The sequence below is a fragment of the Taudactylus pleione genome, unplaced genomic scaffold (assembly GCF_031769625.1).
Source record: "Taudactylus pleione unplaced genomic scaffold, aTauple2 ptg000041l, whole genome shotgun sequence".
Classification (NCBI taxonomy): Eukaryota; Metazoa; Chordata; class Amphibia; order Anura; family Myobatrachidae; genus Taudactylus; species Taudactylus pleione.
The window spans coordinates 49,762,930-49,781,899 of NW_028284443.1; the positions used below are offsets into that span (position 1 = coordinate 49,762,930).

At 48.1% G+C, this 18,970-nt stretch overlaps 1 protein-coding gene across 1 annotated transcript in view; it reads left to right on the forward strand.

Annotated features, from left to right (window-relative positions):
* The window catches only part of F10 (coagulation factor X), a 70,540-nt gene extending 66,675 nt beyond the window's left edge, over positions 1-3,865 (forward strand). The window contains exon 8 of the mRNA XM_088456808.1: positions 2,485-3,865. Within this exon, the coding sequence (XP_088312934.1) occupies positions 2,485-3,035 (551 nt within the window). The 3' untranslated portion in view covers positions 3,036-3,865. The remainder of the gene's footprint in view (positions 1-2,484) is intronic.
* The last annotated feature ends 15,105 nt before the right edge of the window (positions 3,866-18,970 follow it).

An 18,970-nucleotide genomic window follows, 5' to 3' on the forward strand; every position in this document is an offset into this window, starting at 1 on the left:
CTTTCACAATTACTGTTATACACATTCATAAACACTTTAACACATTCTGTGTACACATCACATTTATTAAGTACACAAGGATAGACTGGGCCTGATTCAGCAAGCATCGCAACTGCATTTACCCACGCAATCGGGCAATTTTTGTGTTCTGCGTATGCATTGCAGTGTGTGTGCGCAAACTAGCCACTGCGTTCGGGACTGCGATCACAGCAACAACGCAGACCCATCGCAGAGTGATTGACAGGAGTGCCGTTTCTGGGTGGTGACGGTTGGGGTGGTTGGCAAAACGCAGGCGTGCCAGTGCATTTCAACGCCATTGCACGGGAGTGCATAAATGAGCCACTGCGATGCCGTACGCAGCCTGAGGCCTTAGAGCGTGTGATGAAGTTAGCATTTCTGAGTAAGATCAGAGCTTGTGTCCAAGTGTGCGTGAGGCTGCGATGGTACTTTATTGTACTGATGGTTTTGCAGTCTTGCTAAACATTACGGATGTGTGTAAGGTAAAGTGGGGTCCTTATGTAGTGTTGCGACGGCATAGTGATCGCAATGGATTAGCATACTATCGCAGTTGAACTGTGTGCGTAATCGCAGCTACGATCCCTATAGCGATCTGTAGTGAATTAGGCCCACAGATGGATAGGCATTAGATACAGTAGGAGTTTCTTGCTATCTAGTTTTACAGGTAGGTGATTCTTGCTTTAGCCAAAAAACCCACTTGAAATACACAAACTTAGCAGCAGTCATCCAAGTCGGGGGTCTGGTGGGGATGGTCCCAGTTTGTTGTTTTCATGTGATGTGGAAAAGACATTCGACTTAGTGATCTGAGAGCACCGCTATCAGACCCTTAAAAGATTTGGCTGCTCCCTCAATACATCAACGTAATTAGTACTCTCTACTCATCCCCTTTGTCATATATTCTAGTAAATGGGTTTGTTTCCTCTCTATTTTTCATAAAAAGGGGTACTCTAAAAGGAAGCCCTCTTTCTCCTTTATTATCATCTCTGGCATTAGAGCCCCTTGCCATTACCTTGTATGAGCTTCCATTATAATCTGGGATAAGAGTTGGGCATTTAGAGGTGAAGATATCACTATTTGCAGATGACATGATACTTCTTGTCTCTAACCCTAACATCTATACCAGCTATAATGGAAACTGTTGCACAATTTAGTTTTTTCTTGCAGGATATCGCATTAATATAAAAAAATCCTGCCTTGATCCCCTTCTGGTTATCAATTCCCTTCACTACCTGTGCTATCCCAATTCCATATCGCCCACCACTCCTTAAAAAACCTTAGCATTTATATCCCAGCCAATATTCATAACCTATGTTAATTCAATTTTTCACCTATTGGGACAATTTTAGCTAAATTGAACAACTGGATGCACCTACCCGTTTTGCTACTTGGTAGAACAGCCTTAATCAAAAGTGTGAAATTCTCCAAACATTCCTATTGTACGCAAATGCTCCCACTAGCTATTTCAAAGGCTAATGTCATGGCCTGTTCCAGAGCATTTACTAAATTCATCTGCCAAACTAAAAAAACAAAAATATCCTGACTGGAATGGGATTGAAATACCGGCAGCTGTTTAGCCGTCGGTTCAAATCCCGACAGCAGCAGTTCGGCAGGATGAAGATTACGTCAGCGGCAGGTAAGTCTCCTAACCCCCCCTCTCCCTCCGGGCTCGTGCCTATCCTAAACCTAACCCCACTCCCACTCCCCCGCACCCTAAACCTAACACTCCTGGGGGGGTGCCTAACCCTAGCCCCCTCTTCCCCTAGCCTAACCCTCCCCGGGGGGTGCCTAAGCCTAAGTCCCCCCCGGGGTTGCCTAAACCTAACCCCCCGCGTGTAAGTGCTTGGGATGGCCAGACTTACCTCGATCGGTCCGACGTCCTTTGGCATTCTGGCGTCGGGATGAAGATAGATGTCGGTATTTCTACGACTATCTTTAGTCCCCCGTCTGGCTTCTGGTGTCGGGATATAGACCGGCGGCATTTAGTCCGCTGGTCTATTAACTACATCCCATCCTGACTACGCCTAATACAAACAAAGGCATTAAGTGATATGGGTTTTCCCGATATCCAGGCCTTTCCCATTTTCAGCTATATTGCAGATTGGCTGTTAAATTGTGATCCCATTTACTGCATAGCATATGATTGACTTCCTCAATGATCCCTGTACATTTATAAACATCTGCTCTTATCTGTCAACCCTGACAACTACTTACCGGCAATACCGTAAACAAATGAAATCGTTGTGGATATTTTAGGTAGCCAGTTGGAATCATATTTGCACAATTTGGTGCATCTGTAAGTACGTAATCCACTATAAAGAAAAGCATACAATACATTTCAAAAATAAACTAGGATGGTAAGCAGCTGTTTCTTTCTTTTTTTACTGATTGATCTCACTATCAAATGTTTTCATCAACTTTTCTATATTGATAGGACCAATAACAATCCTATTTTGTATATATTTGCAGGAGACTTGAATACACTAAAGAATGAAGGTACTGAATCAACTCACAAGGTGGAAAGGATAATTGTACATCCTAAGTTTGTTAAGCTAACCTATGATTTTGATATTGCCGTAATAAAGCTGAAAGAAGCTATAAACTTCACTGATAATATAATTCCGGCATGTGTTCCTGACCCTGAATTTGCTGATCAAGTCCTGATGCAAGGCACCGAGCCAGGGCTGGTAAGCGGCTTTGGGCGTATTCATGAACGAGGGGTTCAAGCCACAAAACTTCAGAAGCTCCAAGTCCCCTACATTAATAGACAGACTTGCAAAGAATCCAGTAAATTTGCAATCACTGAAAACATGTTCTGTGCTGGATATGACATGGAATTGAAAGACGCTTGTCAGGGAGACAGTGGAGGCCCACATGTCACCCAATATAAAGAAGTATTTTTCGTGACTGGAATTGTTAGCTGGGGAGAAGGTTGTGCGCAAAAAGGCAAATATGGTGTTTACACAAAGGTATCCAACTTGCATAAATGGCTTAAAGGGGTATTGAAAAGAAACCAATAGATTCAGGAGAAGTCGCCAACTCTGTGGAAGCAGAGATTTATTTACACACAATACCGATTTATTTACACGCTATACCAATATACTCCACTAAACTAACATTATAGGGAAAGTAATAACACACGAAAGGTTATTTGGAGTTACAATCTATATAAACACTTATAATGAAGTCAAAGGAAAATATACAAGTTCACAGTATAATTTGTTAAAGTATCAGCACAACTCCTTTATCATGTACTTAGCAGTCGCCATGGTATACAATTAGCAAGTTATAATATGTGCATATTGTTCACACATATGATTATGATCCCAACACAAGGAATTAAATTACTTTAACATCTACTGTCTATTTCAACAGTTGTCAGCATTTAGCTCTTAAAGGGGGGCAATCCGTTACACGATTTTAGCAGGCGATTGAACGATAACGACGTCATTATCGTTCAATCGTTTAAAAATTGTTTATAAATCGTGCAGTGTTTGGTCATTAACGATCAACGATGCGTGCTCCCGCTGGTCGTTTGATCGTCTCGTCAGTGGACCGAACATGCAGGTCAATTTCACTTGATCTATTAAAGATCTTTTGCAAATCGTTTGCAAATCATTCAGACTGAAAGATAAAATTTCAAGGGAAAAAATCAAGGGAAAATCGTTAAGAGATTGGACAGGGAGTAGATCGTCTAGTGGATGTGCCCCATTAGGAAGTGCTTGTAATCATGTTTTGCTTTAATCTTTTTTTTTTCTTCTCATTAATAATGATATCTGTATTACTTTATCGTGGCACTACAATAATAGTGGCATATGTAAATGATCAATAAAATTAACTTACTAAACCCTCTCAAGTGTATCATTATCTGATGAAAATGTCCTGCTAGATAGGTACGTATATACCTTAACTACAACACCGTTATACCGCAGAGATTTGTAGCAGCAATTTACATTGTTGCTACAGATCCCAATTGTCTCTTTGCGCTTAGTGCCCAATTCAATTAGCAGAGATGGCCGTAAGATGCCAACAGTTTGATAGTTTCTCTGGCACCTCGTGGCCACCAACATTGCAGATTTTTCTGTACCATAATTCTTGGGGATAAGCACAACTAAACATTTTGACCGCTCATCAATGGGAATTGAATGTGGGCTTAAGACTAGGAGGAAAACCAGAACTCCAGATCCTGTTAAACATAAAACCACATGAATTTAAATATGTTTCCCATTATAGAAAAGTTCAAACAACATGTCGCAAGTATTTCTTCATAGATGAAAATGAACATAAGGTCATGGACTTATCAAATACATTAGCTCATGGGCTAAGGACAGGTACACAGAGCCAGATCAATACAACAAACAGGAACACAGAGGGTCTCAGCCAGCTCTATGTGCCCAGAAGGGAACAGATATGTACAGTTTTTGGCCTATTTATCACAATCTGCACTTAATTTGCGATTGTGATGTGAAAATAATGACTGAACTTGCATTGTTCGAGTTTTATTATTTTCACCATAATGTATTATTAAGCACATGCCGGGACAAAGCGTGCGAGAAAGATCTGACCCCACCGTATTCCCCCCCACACACTTCTCAGGGTATTTTTCTCAAAAAATATCCAGATACTGTGCCTGCACATCCTCCACTGGCTCCCCCCACTCCACACTCTCCCCTCAGCTTACACTTACCACCGTTCAGGTGATCGGTTATCCGGTAAGCTCCCCGGTGACCGGGTCAGAATGTGAATTTAAGGGCTTGGAGAAATGTATTTAATGAAAACTCCTCCAAAAGCCCTTTCATACATTTAAGTGATACTAAAATAATATGAAAGGGTGTGGAAACACCCGTTTTCATGATATTTTAATAAATAAAGATTGATAAATAGGCCCCATGTCCTATATACTATGTTCACTTAAAGCTATTCATGTTTGGGCCAGTATAATAAACAGAATTTTGTATTATTTTGCTTATTGCTTGTCCAAACATTGATATAGGCACAACCATTCAAAACTTTATTATAAATAGAAAACAATTAAACACTTTGAATACATTTTAAAGTAAAACAATAAATAAAAATATAGAAGACATCCCATCCCTGCCACACAATGTTTATTTCCACCACAAGAGGACATACATTGTATCAAGTTCTGCCCTAGTTTAATTTTTTTTTACCTTGCCTTGGAATCTTGTGAAAACCTGAGAGAAAAAGAACAAGCAATTATGGAGGATAGTGAAATGCAAAACATAATATTTTGCACTACTGCTCCTATACATTACCGCTAACATATGTTACTATCATGAGATCTAATAATAATAATAATAATGTTATTCATATACCGCTATTTGTCCTATAGGACTCAAGGCGCTTAGCAGATAGGTACAATGCACACAATAAAGAGGTTTAGCTTTGCATGAAATAAAGAGAGCATGGATAAACTACAAATGGTGTGGCAGGCAGCCATTTTGGGTAATCAGTTGCAAGGATTATTCATTCTGCCAATGAAGGATCCAGGTGAACCAGTCATTTTAGGTGCACTACATAGGATTGCACAGGGCAGAACAGGCAATGTTTGGAACTGATGACACATAATGGAAGAGATAAAATACCTTGTGGTCTATTCATTTAGAAGTGAAAAGCCCTTTATCAGTGACATATGGGCTTGTCACTGCTTTGCCCTATTCATAGAAAGGGTTACCGTGGAGAAATCTCAGATTTCTCCAGCCGTATCCCAGCTCTGTGTCAGGATCACTTCCCCATACACTAGTATGAGGAGAGTGATTCATAGACGCATGGAGAGCTCAACTTTCCATTTTGCTTCTAAATTATTTTTCTCCATCTCAGGATGGTGGTGACAGACTCCTGAGGGGAAGAAGAGCAGGAAAGACAGTTATCTCCCTGCCCCCTCCCCTGACACCGGTCAATCAGCTTTGCTCAGGGAGAAAAATATGAGATATGGTAAGAACTTACCCTTGTATCTCTATTTCTACGAAGTCCATAGGGTTCCACTGGATACCTTGGGGGTATAGGTGTGACGTCAGTCGCTGGGCACCATAGAGTTAAGCTTTTCAGCCTCCCAGGATGCACTAGGGTCCCCCTCCTATACCCCGCCCCCGAGCCAAGGCACCTCAGTTAGTTATCAAGCCATAGGCCGGAGGAGGAGAAGGAAGAGAGAGAAAAAAGATCTGGACACATACAAGAATCACATTCTCACCAGAGGGAGACGGAAAACCGGTGACCAGAGCAAAGCCCATCTGCAGCACAGGTGCGACAGGGCGGGAGTCCTGTGGAACCCTATGGACTTAATAGAAATAGAGATAACAAAGGTAAGTTCTTACCATATCTCATATTTTCTACTTCAGGGTCCATAGGGTATCCACAGGATACCTTGGGGATGTCCCAAAGCAGTATCCTTTAAGGGTGGGGACGCTCCTGTGCAGGAAGGAGAATCCGCCGCCCGAAGGAAGCATCCTGAAAGGCGAAGGTGTCAAACCTGTAATACCTCACGAAGGTATGGACAGAGGACCACGTAGCAGCCTTGCAGATCTGAACTGCCGAGGCACCACGTCGAGCTGCCCACGAAGGACCCACAGACCTAGTGGAATGAGCCTTCAGAGAAGGAGGGACCGGTAGGTCTTCATGAAGATAAGCTTCAGAAATAGCCATACGGATCCAGGCTGCCAAAGTTTGCTTTGAAGCAGGCCAACCCTTTTTACGGAAGCCATAGAGGACAAACAAAGCGTCCGACTTCCTAAACGAAGAAGTGCGGTCAACATAAGTCCTTAAGGCCCGCACAACATCCAAAGAGGCCTCACCCACGGAAAGACCCAGTGAGTTAAAGGCCGGAACAACGATTTCCTCGTTAACATGAAACTGGGAAACAACTTTGGGAAGAAACTCGGGCCGAGTGCGGAGCACTGCCCTGTTCCCATGAAAAACCAAGAAAGGGGGTCTACAAGAAAGAGCCCCTAACTCAGAAACACGTCTGGCCGAAGCAATGGCCAGAAGGAAAACAGTCTTAGCTGTTAGCCATTTAAGATCCACTGAGCCCAGTGGTTCAAACGGCAGTCCTTGGAGAGCCCTCAGGACCACAGCCAAATCCCAAGGCGCCACAGGTGGAACAAAGGGCGGCTGAATGCGGAGAACACCATGCATAAAGGTGCGCACATCCGGGATTGTAGCGATCCTACTGTGAAACCAGACAGATAGGGCCGAAACCTGTACCTTCAAAGAAGCAAGGCGAAGCCCATGATCTAGTCCCGCTTGCAGGAAGGCAAGAATCCGAGACAGACGAAACTCCAGCGGTGCATAACCTCTCGGTTGACACCACTGGAAGAACGTATGCCACACACGATGGTATATCCTCGCGGAAGACGGTTTCCGAGCTCGTAACATGGTACGCACCACAGAGCTAGAAAACCCCCGGGACCTCAGCATGGCCGTCTCAACAGCCACGCCGTCAAAGACAGCCGAGTCAGGTCCGGGTGAAGGCAAGGACCCTGAGACAGAAGGTCCGGTCGTAGCGGCAACCGCAGAAGACTGTCCACGGACAGACCCTGAAGGTCTGAGAACCAGTGCCGTCTGGGCCACGCGGGAGCTATCAACAGGAGCGTCCCTCCTTCCTGTTTGAATTTCCGGATTACCCGTGGAAGAAGGGAGACCGGAGGGAACAGGTATGCGAACCGGAACGTCCACCGGACGGACAGAGCATCCACCAGAGACGCCCCTTCATCTCTTGTGCGAGACCCGTATACCGGCAACTTGTTGTTGTGTCGGGACGCCATGAGGTCGATCTCTGGAAGACCCCACCTGTCCACCAGCAGTTGAAAAACATCCGGGTGCAGGGACCATTCCCCCGGATGAACATCCTGGCGACTTAGAAAGTCCGCCTCCCAATTTAGCACTCCCGGGATGAAGACCGCTGATATGGCAGGAAGATTGCGCTCCGCCCAAACCAGGATCCGAGAGACCTCTACGAGAGCCGCCCGACTGCGAGTTCCTCCTTGCCTGTTTATGTAGGCCACGGTGGTAGCGTTGTCCGACTGGACCTGCACCGGGTGACCCTGGAGAAACCGCTGTGCCTGCTGGAGAGCATTGAAGACCGCACGGAGTTCCAAGATATTTATTGGAAGCTCCGCTTCTGTCGGCGTCCACCTGCCCTGGAACAAGTGTGGACCCGAAACTGCTCCCCAGCCCCGAAGACTGGCGTCCGTTGTCAACAGGACCCAATTTGGAACCCAGAATGGACGTCCCTTGTTGAGGTGGGTCGTCTATAACCACCACGCAAGGGACAGGCAAACCTCCGGGGTGAACACAATCGTCTGGGACTTCAGAGACTGAGGCAGCCCGTTCCACTTGGACAGGATCAGGTGCTGCAGAGGTCTGGAGTGAAACTGGGCATATTCCACCATGTCGAACACCGACACCATGGAGCCCAGTAACCTCATCGCCGAGTGTAGGGACACCCGGCGGCTGTGCAGACAACTGCGCACCCTTGACTGTAAAGCAGAGATCTTGTCCTCCGTCACGAAGATCCTTTGCTGTCCCGAGTCCAATAAGGCTCCAAGATGCAGAATCCTCCGAGACGGGATTAGAGTGGACTTCTGCCAGTTGATTAGCCAGCCATGCCGTTGCAGCAGTGCAATGGTCAGGTCCAAGTGGCGTAACAGGAGCACTGGAGATCCTGCCACCAATAACAGGTCGTCCAAGTACGGCAACATGCGGACTCCCTGCAGCCGCAGAGAAGCCGCCATGACCGCCATCACCTTGGTGAAAACACGTGGTGCTGTCGCCAGGCCAAAAGGTAACGCCCGAAACTGGAAGTGGTCGCTGCGGATTGCAAACCTGAGGAAATTTTGATGGTGCAAAAGAATAGGAACATGCAGGTAAGCGTCCTGTATGTCCAATGACACCATGTAGTCCCCAGGTTCCAGCGCCAGAATGATGGACCGCAGGGTCTCCATCCGAAACTTCGGGACCCGCAAAGACTTGTTGAGTGCTTTGAGGTTGAGAATCGGACGTTATGACTCATTGGGTTTCTGTACCAAAAATAGATTTGAATAGAAACCCTGGCCCCTCTGGGAGAATGGAACAGGCACTATAACTCCAGCCTGGAGCATAGTGTGCAATACCTTCCGTAGCTCCGTAGCCTTGTTCCGGTCTGATGGTAGACCCGTGGTGAAGAATCGAGCCGGGGGTCTGTGCCGGAAGGAGAGGGCGTATCCGTGGGAAACCACCTCCAGAACCCAAGTGTCTGTCGTAGTGGTCGACCAACACTGGGCGAACTGCAGCAGGCGGCCTCCCACCCTGGGATCCCCCAAAGGGAGGCCCGGACCGTCAGGCCGCAGGCTTGTCATCTGGCTTGGGGGCCGGACGTCTGGTACTCCATGCCTGCTTCCGGGGCTTGGCCGATTTCTTAGGACCAGTCTGTCGAGGAAACGACTGTGGTTTGGGCCTGCCCTGGGCCCTAGATGACCGAAAGGACGATGGTCCAGAACCAGAAGGAGCAGCGGCCGATGGGAGACAAGCCGATTTGGCTGCCGCCAGCGTGGCCACAATCTTATCCAGATCCGGACCGAAGAGAACTTCTCCGGTAAATGGCAACGCCTCCAGACCCTTTTTGGAATCTGCGTCCGCCTTCCAGGATCGCAGCCACAAGGTGCGACGAGCAGCTAACGCTGCTGAAGAAATCCTAGACACCAGAGTACTAATGTCTAGGGCTGCCTCGTTGATGTAGGTGGCCGAATCACGGAAATTGCCAATCAACTCCGCCTGTTCGGCCGGACAGTCGGAATCAAAAGAAGCCTCTAATGAATCTGCCCAGCGCTCCATCGCTCTGGCAACCCAGCAAATGGCCATAGCCGGCCGTGCTGCCCCCCCCCCGCAAGGGAATAAGCGGACTTCAGGTAGATCTCCACCTTACGGTCCGTAGCATCCTTAAGGGAGGAAATGGATGGCATCGGCAATGTGGCACTATGGACAAGACGGGTCACGTGAGAATCCACCTGTGGAGGGGATTCCCACTTTGCAAAATAATTATCCGTGAACGGATAAGCCACCGCCAGGCGTCTCTGCGGCTGGTATCTTTTGCCAGGCTGTTTCCACGCCTCCTCTAAATGGTCCACCAACTGACCCGAAAGAGGAAAGACTGTGGCATCACCCTTCACATCCTTGAAAAAGGCATACTTAGATTTAGCCGCTGGGGGAACTTCGTCCTCAATCACCAAGGCTGTGCGGACCGCCCAAATAAGTCCAGGAATATATACTTTGGACTTAGCATCAGCGTCCTTAGTATGGAGAGGTTCCTGATCGTAAGGATCCAGAATCTCCCCATCATCAGACGTCCCCTCGTCATCCTCATAAGGAGCCGACAGAGACGCCACCGGCCGTTTATGCGGCCGCATCACAGACTCCCCTTGCAACACATCCGACAAGTGCTGTACAGAACTCGTCAGGGAGTTAACCCACGCTGGCTCCTGAGAAACCGGGAGCGGGGAAATAGGGAAACTGTGGGGTACCACCAATTGTCGTGGGAAACCCTGCATGGGTGACGACACCACTGACCGCTGGGATAAACCCATCGGTGTAAACGCGGGCTGCGGAGCTAACTGGCCCACTAAGGCTGTAAGCACCTGAGCGAAACAAGCCCAGGGCGGCTCCTGTACCGGTGCTGTAACCGTAAGACAAACACTGCCGGCAAAGGCCCTCCGCGCTACCCTCCCCCTCCGCTAACGGTACTTTACACGTAGTACACTGTAGCCGGAGGGGAAAATCACTTTCGGACATGATGGCACCACGTATGTGACCTCTCTCACCAATTATAACTGAAATAGGCGAGAGACCACCCTGCAGCACCGCACCGCAAGGGCTTAGCAGAAAGAACAGGGACAGTAATAAAGCTGACAGTTTAGAGTAAAGTTACAGGCAGCAGCGCTAGCACAGTCACATACAATGCAAAGAAAATCAATTCCTGCACTAACAGCGCTGATCACTCAACTACGCAGACACAGGGCCTGGTAGGACACAGCGCTGCATACACAGACCTGACCACAGCGGAGGAGAGGTATGCGGGGGGACCCAGACCACGATGCTTCCGTCCAGCGCTTCCAGCAGCGTTCACCATGCGTTCTGGAGAAGATGGCCGCCGAGGAGCAGAGAGGAGGCTGGCCTGGGCGAGGAGCGCTGCCACAGGACCAGTCAGCAGCGTGCAGAGGGGGCTGTGTGCAGCGGGGGAGGCGCCGGCTGTGAGACAGGGAAGGCGCGCTCCCCTGGCATGCATTTAACCCCTGGGACGCCGCAGCGCTACCGCTCTGCTGCGGTCCGCTGTCCCAGGGGGTAGTGGAAAGCGCAGGTTGGTCGCCTGGCTCCACGCTGCAGCCAGTCCCCAGGGAGCCCCCTGCCTGGGGACTTAGGACCATGTGACCAGCGGGGACCCACCGCGGGACCCCGCTGCTTACCTTTGTCCCCCTTGGATCCGGCCATGGTCCGGAACATCTGGGGTCACCGCTAGCTGTGACCAAAGATGCTCACCAGCATCCCCGGATCGGTACCGGCGTTCTGGTACCGGCGGGGGTGTAGGGAAGACAGCATGGACGTCAGGACTGACTGTCCATGCTGTACATCCAGATGTGCAGCCACAGCTGCACTGAAGAAAGCTTCAGGGGCTCTTCTAGCCCCCACTCCGACAGGTGCACCCGACGCCGGCCGGGCACCAAACTAAACTGAGGTGCCTTGGCTCGGGGGCGGGGTATAGCAGGGGGACCCTAGTGCATCCTGGGAGGCTGAAAAGCTTAACTCTATGGTGCCCAGCGACTGACGTCACACCTATACCCCCAAGGTATCCTGTGGATACCCTATGGACCCTGAAGTAGAAATGAGAGGGTGAAATACTCTCCTGCCCCCTGTGTGGACACATTAGAGGTTTCCTTCCCGGAGAGTGTATAATAGTGACCGGGTCACCTCACTCTGCCCCCGCTATATATTAGTAAGGTGACCCGACATATTCCGGATCACCTCACTCTGCTTACAGCCTGTTGCTGGCTCGCTCTGCCCCAACCACCGCTATATAGTGCAGTGACCCGACATATGCATATGCTGGGTCACTGCTGAATGCCCGCAACTCCCACTGCCGGCTCGTTCTGCACCCCCACCCCTCCCACGTCCTGTAAGGCAAACTGGCGCATACACAGAATGGACCTGCTTTCCACTCGCCGGAGAAGACCGAAGGAGAAGACAGGATTGCCGTAGCCCTCGTTTTCATATTTATTCGCCTGAAAGGTAAGTATGCATGAATTGCTACTTAACAAAGCTATATATTGCATCAAACAAATGCGATATATAGTGTAAAGTAACAATTCTCTTTTCACATTCTTTATGAATATACCCCTATGCGAGATCCTTGCAAGTATATTAGAACCATGCACATTTCATTCTATACAGGAGTACCAGACGAGGCAGCCATGTTGGGTGTACTACATTGGTTACAATGTGCAAATAAGGATTACATGGAAATAAGACATACAAGGATAAAAGGAACAGTGAGCTCACAGGATACCATCTGCATAAATAATTCCATGGGTTGCTCATCCTGCCCTAGAAAGTACCAGAGGAGGCAGACACCTAGGGCACACTATATAGGTTACAGTGGGCAGGATGAGCAGCTCTGAGAAGTGTAACATGCAATGGGAAATTGCAGAGAAAAGCACAGCTGAGGTGGAATCCATGATGTAGCAGAAAGGAGAGATAGTAGGTGGCAGCAGCACAGGGCAAGCAAAATACAACAGAATTTAAACAGAGATAAATTATAGTTCTAGATTAATATGCTGCAAATGGCATAAAGCAGAATGCTAAGTCCTGTGTAAAAACACAGTGGGCAGCATAAAGGTGAGTCCAGCAATACAAAGGTTTGCAGAAGTAAAGTTCAAATTATAACAGTGTGAGAATTATATGGGGGGAGGGAATGGAAAGACAATGGGAGGGCAGGGTACAAGTGGTTAGTAGGGGGTTAAAACATGTTAAAAAGCAAATAAAACAAGATAAAATAGCCTGCTATGAGCTCATGGAAGAAGCTGTCGACAGCCTGTACTGCCTGATACAGAAAAAGGAGCCCGCTGGTGTCCAGGTAGGCGAAGTGGCCCCGGAGCAGGAGAGGCAGCCGGGTAGGGGAGTGGATGGCAAGATGGTCACCTGCCCTGCCTCGAAAGCCCACCTGTCTGTCCCTCTCCCCCTGGCGCAGCCACAGGAGGATCCAGCAGCAGATGCAGGTGGCAGCCGACAGCGACTCCCCAGTCTCCCTTCAAGGGGTGTGCTCACCCATCCGTGATTATTGTGGAAAGTAATCTTGGACTGGCCTTGGACTGGCCTTGTTGTCCAGAGATTATTATTAACCTTGTGGGATGGGGCGGCCCTCTCTGCTCCCATCTCTTCTGCTGTTTGAAGCTTTTTGGGGGGCATATCACAGCGCTGCACATAGGGGCATATTCAATTGGGTGCAAGGTTTAACGAGGAAAAAAACCTCACGCCCCTAGCGCCCAATTTTGTATTACCGCGGATATGCGTGCTCCCGATACCCGTGATTTCCAATTTAAAAATAATGGTCAGAGCTGAAAACCCCGCGCCGCATATAAAAAAAAATAAAAAATAAATTCTGCACTTACCTGCCCGGGGGTCTCTGGTGGTCTCCGATGCTCCTGGTGGCCTTCCCTCTATCTTCTCACTGGAGATAGGGCTTCTGGGAGGGGTAAGGGCCACTGGGAGATGTAGTTCTCCCAGTGCCCATTCCGGGAGGCCACACTGACACCGGCGGGGACTAGAGATGAGCGATCCGGATTCAATAAAATATTTGGAAATAAAGATAAATAAGAATGTTGTCTCTGTTTATTCCAAGTTGCACAAAAACTAATGAACCAATTTTCATGAAAACTGCATCATCTTGCAGTGAAAACTCCTAGAAATAACCTGCACTTTGTTTTATCTCAATCCGTCAAGTGCATGGTCGGTGAGGGGTGGGGGGAAAGGTGCTTTGGGCCCGCGTTCACTTGAATAGGATAAACTACATAGCAGTCTGTGCACAGGGCACACAGTGACATTGGTGTGAGTGGTGGGTGAATAGGATAGGCTACATAGCAGTCTGTGCACAGGACACACAGTGACATTGGTGTGAGTGGTGGGTGAATAGGATAGGTTACATTGCAGTCTGTGCACAGGGCACATAGTGACATAGGTGTGAGTGGTGGGTGAATAGGATATGCTACATTGCAGTCTGTGCACAGGGCACACAGTGACATTGGTGTGAGTGGTGGGTGAATAGGATAGGCTACATAGCAGTCTGTGCACAGGACACAGTGACATTGGTGTGAGTGGTGGGTGAATAGGATAGGCTACATTGCAGTCTGTGCACAGGACACACAGTGACATTGGTGTGAGTGGTGGATGAATATGATAGGTTACATTGCAGTCTGTGCACAGGGCACATAGTGACATTGGTGTGAGTGGTGGGTGAATAGGCTACATAGCAGTCTGTGCACAGGGCACACAGTGACATTGGTGTGAGTGGTGGGTGAATAGGATAGGCTACATAGCAGTCTGTGCACAGGTCACACAGTGACATTGGTGTGAGTGGTGGGTGAATAGGAGAAGCTACATAGCAGTCTGTGCACAGGGAACACAGTGACATTGGTGTGAGTGGTGGGTGAATAGGATAGGCTACATAGCAGTCTGTGCACAGGGCACACAGTGACATTGGTGAGAGTGGTGGGTGAATAGGATAGGCTACATAGCAGTCTGTGCACAGGGCACACAGTGACATTGGTGAGAGTGGTGGGTGAATAGGATAGGCTACATAGCAGTCTGTACACAGGGCATACAGTAACATTGGTGTGAGAGGTGGGTGAAGGTGCTGCTGCCACCAGTCTGTATAGTGCTGCTGGTCACGTGGGCTGCTCCTGCAACGGGGCCCCTATGCAGTACACACAAAGGAAAAGAAAGTACAATTGGGGAAGGGGAAGATAGAAAAAACTAATTGTTGGAGACATTGATATTAGTACATGCACAAAGTTGGAGACCAACATATAAAAAGTAGAGAATGTTTTCAGTCTGGATTCTTTCCTCTCCACTCCACTGAAACTGACCTCCTTGCTGCCATATCTAAGGGCCATTACTCTATGCTCATTCTCCTCATGTCACGTTCTGCTCCTCTGGATCAGATTACCTTGCTCATGTGGCATCCTGGCTTGTCCTATGGTCCTCTGTGCATTCCATGTAATTCCCTGCATTGCTTCTGGTTCCAGCTAGATTGTGTGACTGACTAGGACCAACAGTATGGGCGCAGTCTTCTTGACTCAGGTCATGTGATCATTCCTGCACCAATCTGGTTCATGCAATTCTCCACTTTATCTCTGCACCCTATCTCTATCACTTGCACATTGCCAGATCAACAAGTCATATTTCTGACTTTCTAGTTCCTGTAATTTTTATTCCTAGGTGTCAGCTCTGCTGTCACCTTCATTACTCCAAGCTGCAATCTTCCTAGTTCCGTCTGTGGTCCTGATTCAGAGGTGCTCGCTATTTGCGAGCGCTCGCTCTGAATCAGGGCGGATTTTGTAAAAAATAAATCAGCCTCCAGGCCGCTCGCATAGCTGTGGGTGACCACCCACAGCTTGTGCGGGCGGCCTGGCGATGGTCACGATTATCGCGACCATCTGGCTTGTGGCGAGACCCTTGTGGTAGGGTCTCATCCACCGCAAGCCCCAGTGAACTTCCTGCTCTAATAGAGCAGGAAATTCACTACTGACATCACGTGTGATGTCAGTAAGGCCGCCCACAAACGGCAGGCATTCCTTCGGGAACGCCTCCGTTTGTGCAGCCACCCCCCCCGACCCACCTACATAACGGGGAGCGATCGATCAACACTACAGTTGCCTCGTTTTGATGCAAGCCCCGAGCGAGCGCACTGCCCGACCATCGACCGGCTTGCGAGCGGGTCTGAATTCGGGTCTGTGTTCCTACTAGCTAGGATTACATTCCACAGATCTGCTCTGGTGTCTGCATTATAGAGTTTCAGTGAGTCTACTAATTGTGCTGTCTACCTGAGGAGCTAGCCAATCACTCAGCCTGCTGCCTATTAAGTCTGCAGAAGACTCCCAGCCTGGTTAATCCTGTTTCCGCTTCAGATCTGCTCTGCAGCACTACTGCTCCCACCAGTACCAGTACCAGCCTAGTTAAACCTGCTTCCAGTGTTAATCTATTTTACAGCATTGCAACTTCCAGCAATCTTTATCTGTCTGACACTGCTACAGTGTAATCTGCATTCTCGTAGTGATTCTTGTTTCAGTGATCCTGTGGTGCTCAGCTCTCATATACCATTGTACCTCATCTGCATACTATTTGGAGAAAGCCGGTTACTTTGTCTGCGTGTATTCCATTATCAGTCTGGAACGCTGGGCCTGATTCAGAGCTGGACGATCTGACAGAGCGCTCGCCCTGAATCAGGGCCGGCCCTCTTGTGTTTTAGAGCGGCCTCCTGGCCGCTCACATAGCTGTGGGTGACCACCCACAGCTATAGCGAGCGGCCAGGAAGATGGTCTTGACCATCGCGACCATTGGGCTTGCGACGAGACCCTTGTGGTAGGGTCTCGTTGCCGTAAACCCCAGTGAGCTTTTGGCTCTAACAGAGCCGAAAGCTCTCCCACTGACATCACTTGTGATGTCAGTGGGGCCGGCCCCAGATGGTAGGCATTCCCATGGGAACGCCTCCGTCTGGGCAGCCTTGGCCCGCCCACCAAAGGGGGCATGCTGTCACTCAACATTGACAGCACGCCTCCTTTGGTACGAGACCTGGAGCGACGGAGTGCCCGTCGCTATCCGGGTCTCGCGCATGTGCACGATGGAGCCGGCTCCGTCGTGCGCATGCGCACTGGCCTACCATCGACCTGGTTGCGAGCGCACAGCGCTTGCGAACGGGTCTGAATCAGGCCCTCTGCACTAATCCACCTGCGGACTTTGGTTCCTGTATGCAGTTTATATTTCATATTCCTGCAAACTACCATCACCTGCTAAGAGTGCAATTTCCATCTACAATGTGCTTCTACGCTATTATACTTGGCTTCAGCAGTGTCCCCTACACTGCACACAGACGGCAGTTCTCACTTGTGCCTGCAGAGGGCACATGCTATAGAGAACAGGTTCTCAAAACTTGGTCCTCAGGACCCCAAACAGTGCATGTTTTACAGGTCTCCTCTCAGAATCACAAGTGAAATAATTAGCTCCACCTATAGATTTTTTAACATGTATCAGTGAGTAATGACTACACCTGTGCACCTGCTGGGTAGCCTGGAAAACATGAACTGTGTGGGGTCCTGAGGACCGAGTTTGAGAACCACTGCTATAGAGTATAATCTGTATCCACTGTGTCTACCAGTTCCAGCCTGGTCCAGTGTGCATTAGACAGTTCTAGCCCGTGCATCCATTGAGCCTACCAGTCCCAGTCTGGTCCAGTGTGTATTAGCTGGTTCCAGCCCAGCATTCAGTATACCTGTTCCAGTCCAGTCATCTCCCGGTTCCAGTCTGGACTCAGTACCAGTCCCAGTCCAGTCCAGTCAGCTTCCGGTTCCAGTCGGTCATTCCTAATAAAGAACTTCAATACTGTTTACAGTTAAGCACCACTCATATTAGTCTCATCCATACAGCCCAGTGGTCACAGGGCCCGATTCAGACCCGTTCGCTAGGCTGCGTGCGCACATAGCCAGCCGATGTTTTGTTGAATCGTAAAATAAATCTTTAGTACATTCCTGCCTATAAACCTCTAAGATTCACCTGCCTAGAACCTCTAAGACAAAACCTGCCTATACCTTCTAAAACCACAGATGTCGCTAATTAGCGCTGTGTTTGATTATACCATTAATGAAATACTGAGACAGTTGAATAGCGGTCCAACGCGCTAAAGATTATTATTCAGGTAAAAGTACAGATGTTACAACGCTATGATCTAATAATGAGCGCAAATAAATTGTACAAACATTAGGTCATAAGGTACAGTTAATATACATGAAACGGTTATTAAAGATCAAAATACAATGAGCAATATGAGACAGGGAGACAGAGGACAGAGAGACAGAGAACAGAGAGAGAGAGAAAAAGAGAGACACATTAAAATACAATGAGAGAGATATCAATGTCTGCCGAGAGCACATGTTCAAGATGGCTGGTGATGGTGATGGTGATGGTGATGGTGATGGTGTGTGTGTGTGTGTGTGTGTGTGTGTGTGTGTGTGTGTGTGAATGCTACCTGCCCTATTGTCCAAACCGCATGGTCTACAGACAAACTCCATTATGAAGAAAACCCACATTAAGTTGTAACTCTGTAAATCATGCATCCATCAATGATCACAATTATAATAATTACAATATCCCTATCTGACCCATACAACACCATAACTGGGTAGAATTATAATTTCCTTTGTTCACCCCACATGGAGGTAGCCATCTGTAACAAACTGCAGACTATCTTCCATACGGCAATCACTTATGACCATTCAAAGCTGTTATTAATTCAACTTCCATAATATAACACTGATACCAGCCTATGATTACATTCATGAGTATACAACACATACCAAGCCTATCTCTCCCAAGCAGAGACATTGTTCAAGCACATGGGAAGGCCCTAACACAGCTAACCAGCGGATCTCAAACAATTATATCAACCAGCATCAATCATTACAAATATTATAAAAACTCTATAATCAATCCCTTTCCTGCATGCTGCTAAAACAACCAGTATGAACAGACTATTGTACACTACAGTGTAGATGATAACATTACAGACTAGATCACATCATATCATCCACTGTACGCTAACACAGACTTATGAATTTCCTTACCAAACTACAAACTTATTACAAACAATCTAGATAAGCTAATAACAGGCTAACACAAAACTCGCTACAGATACCCAAATAGA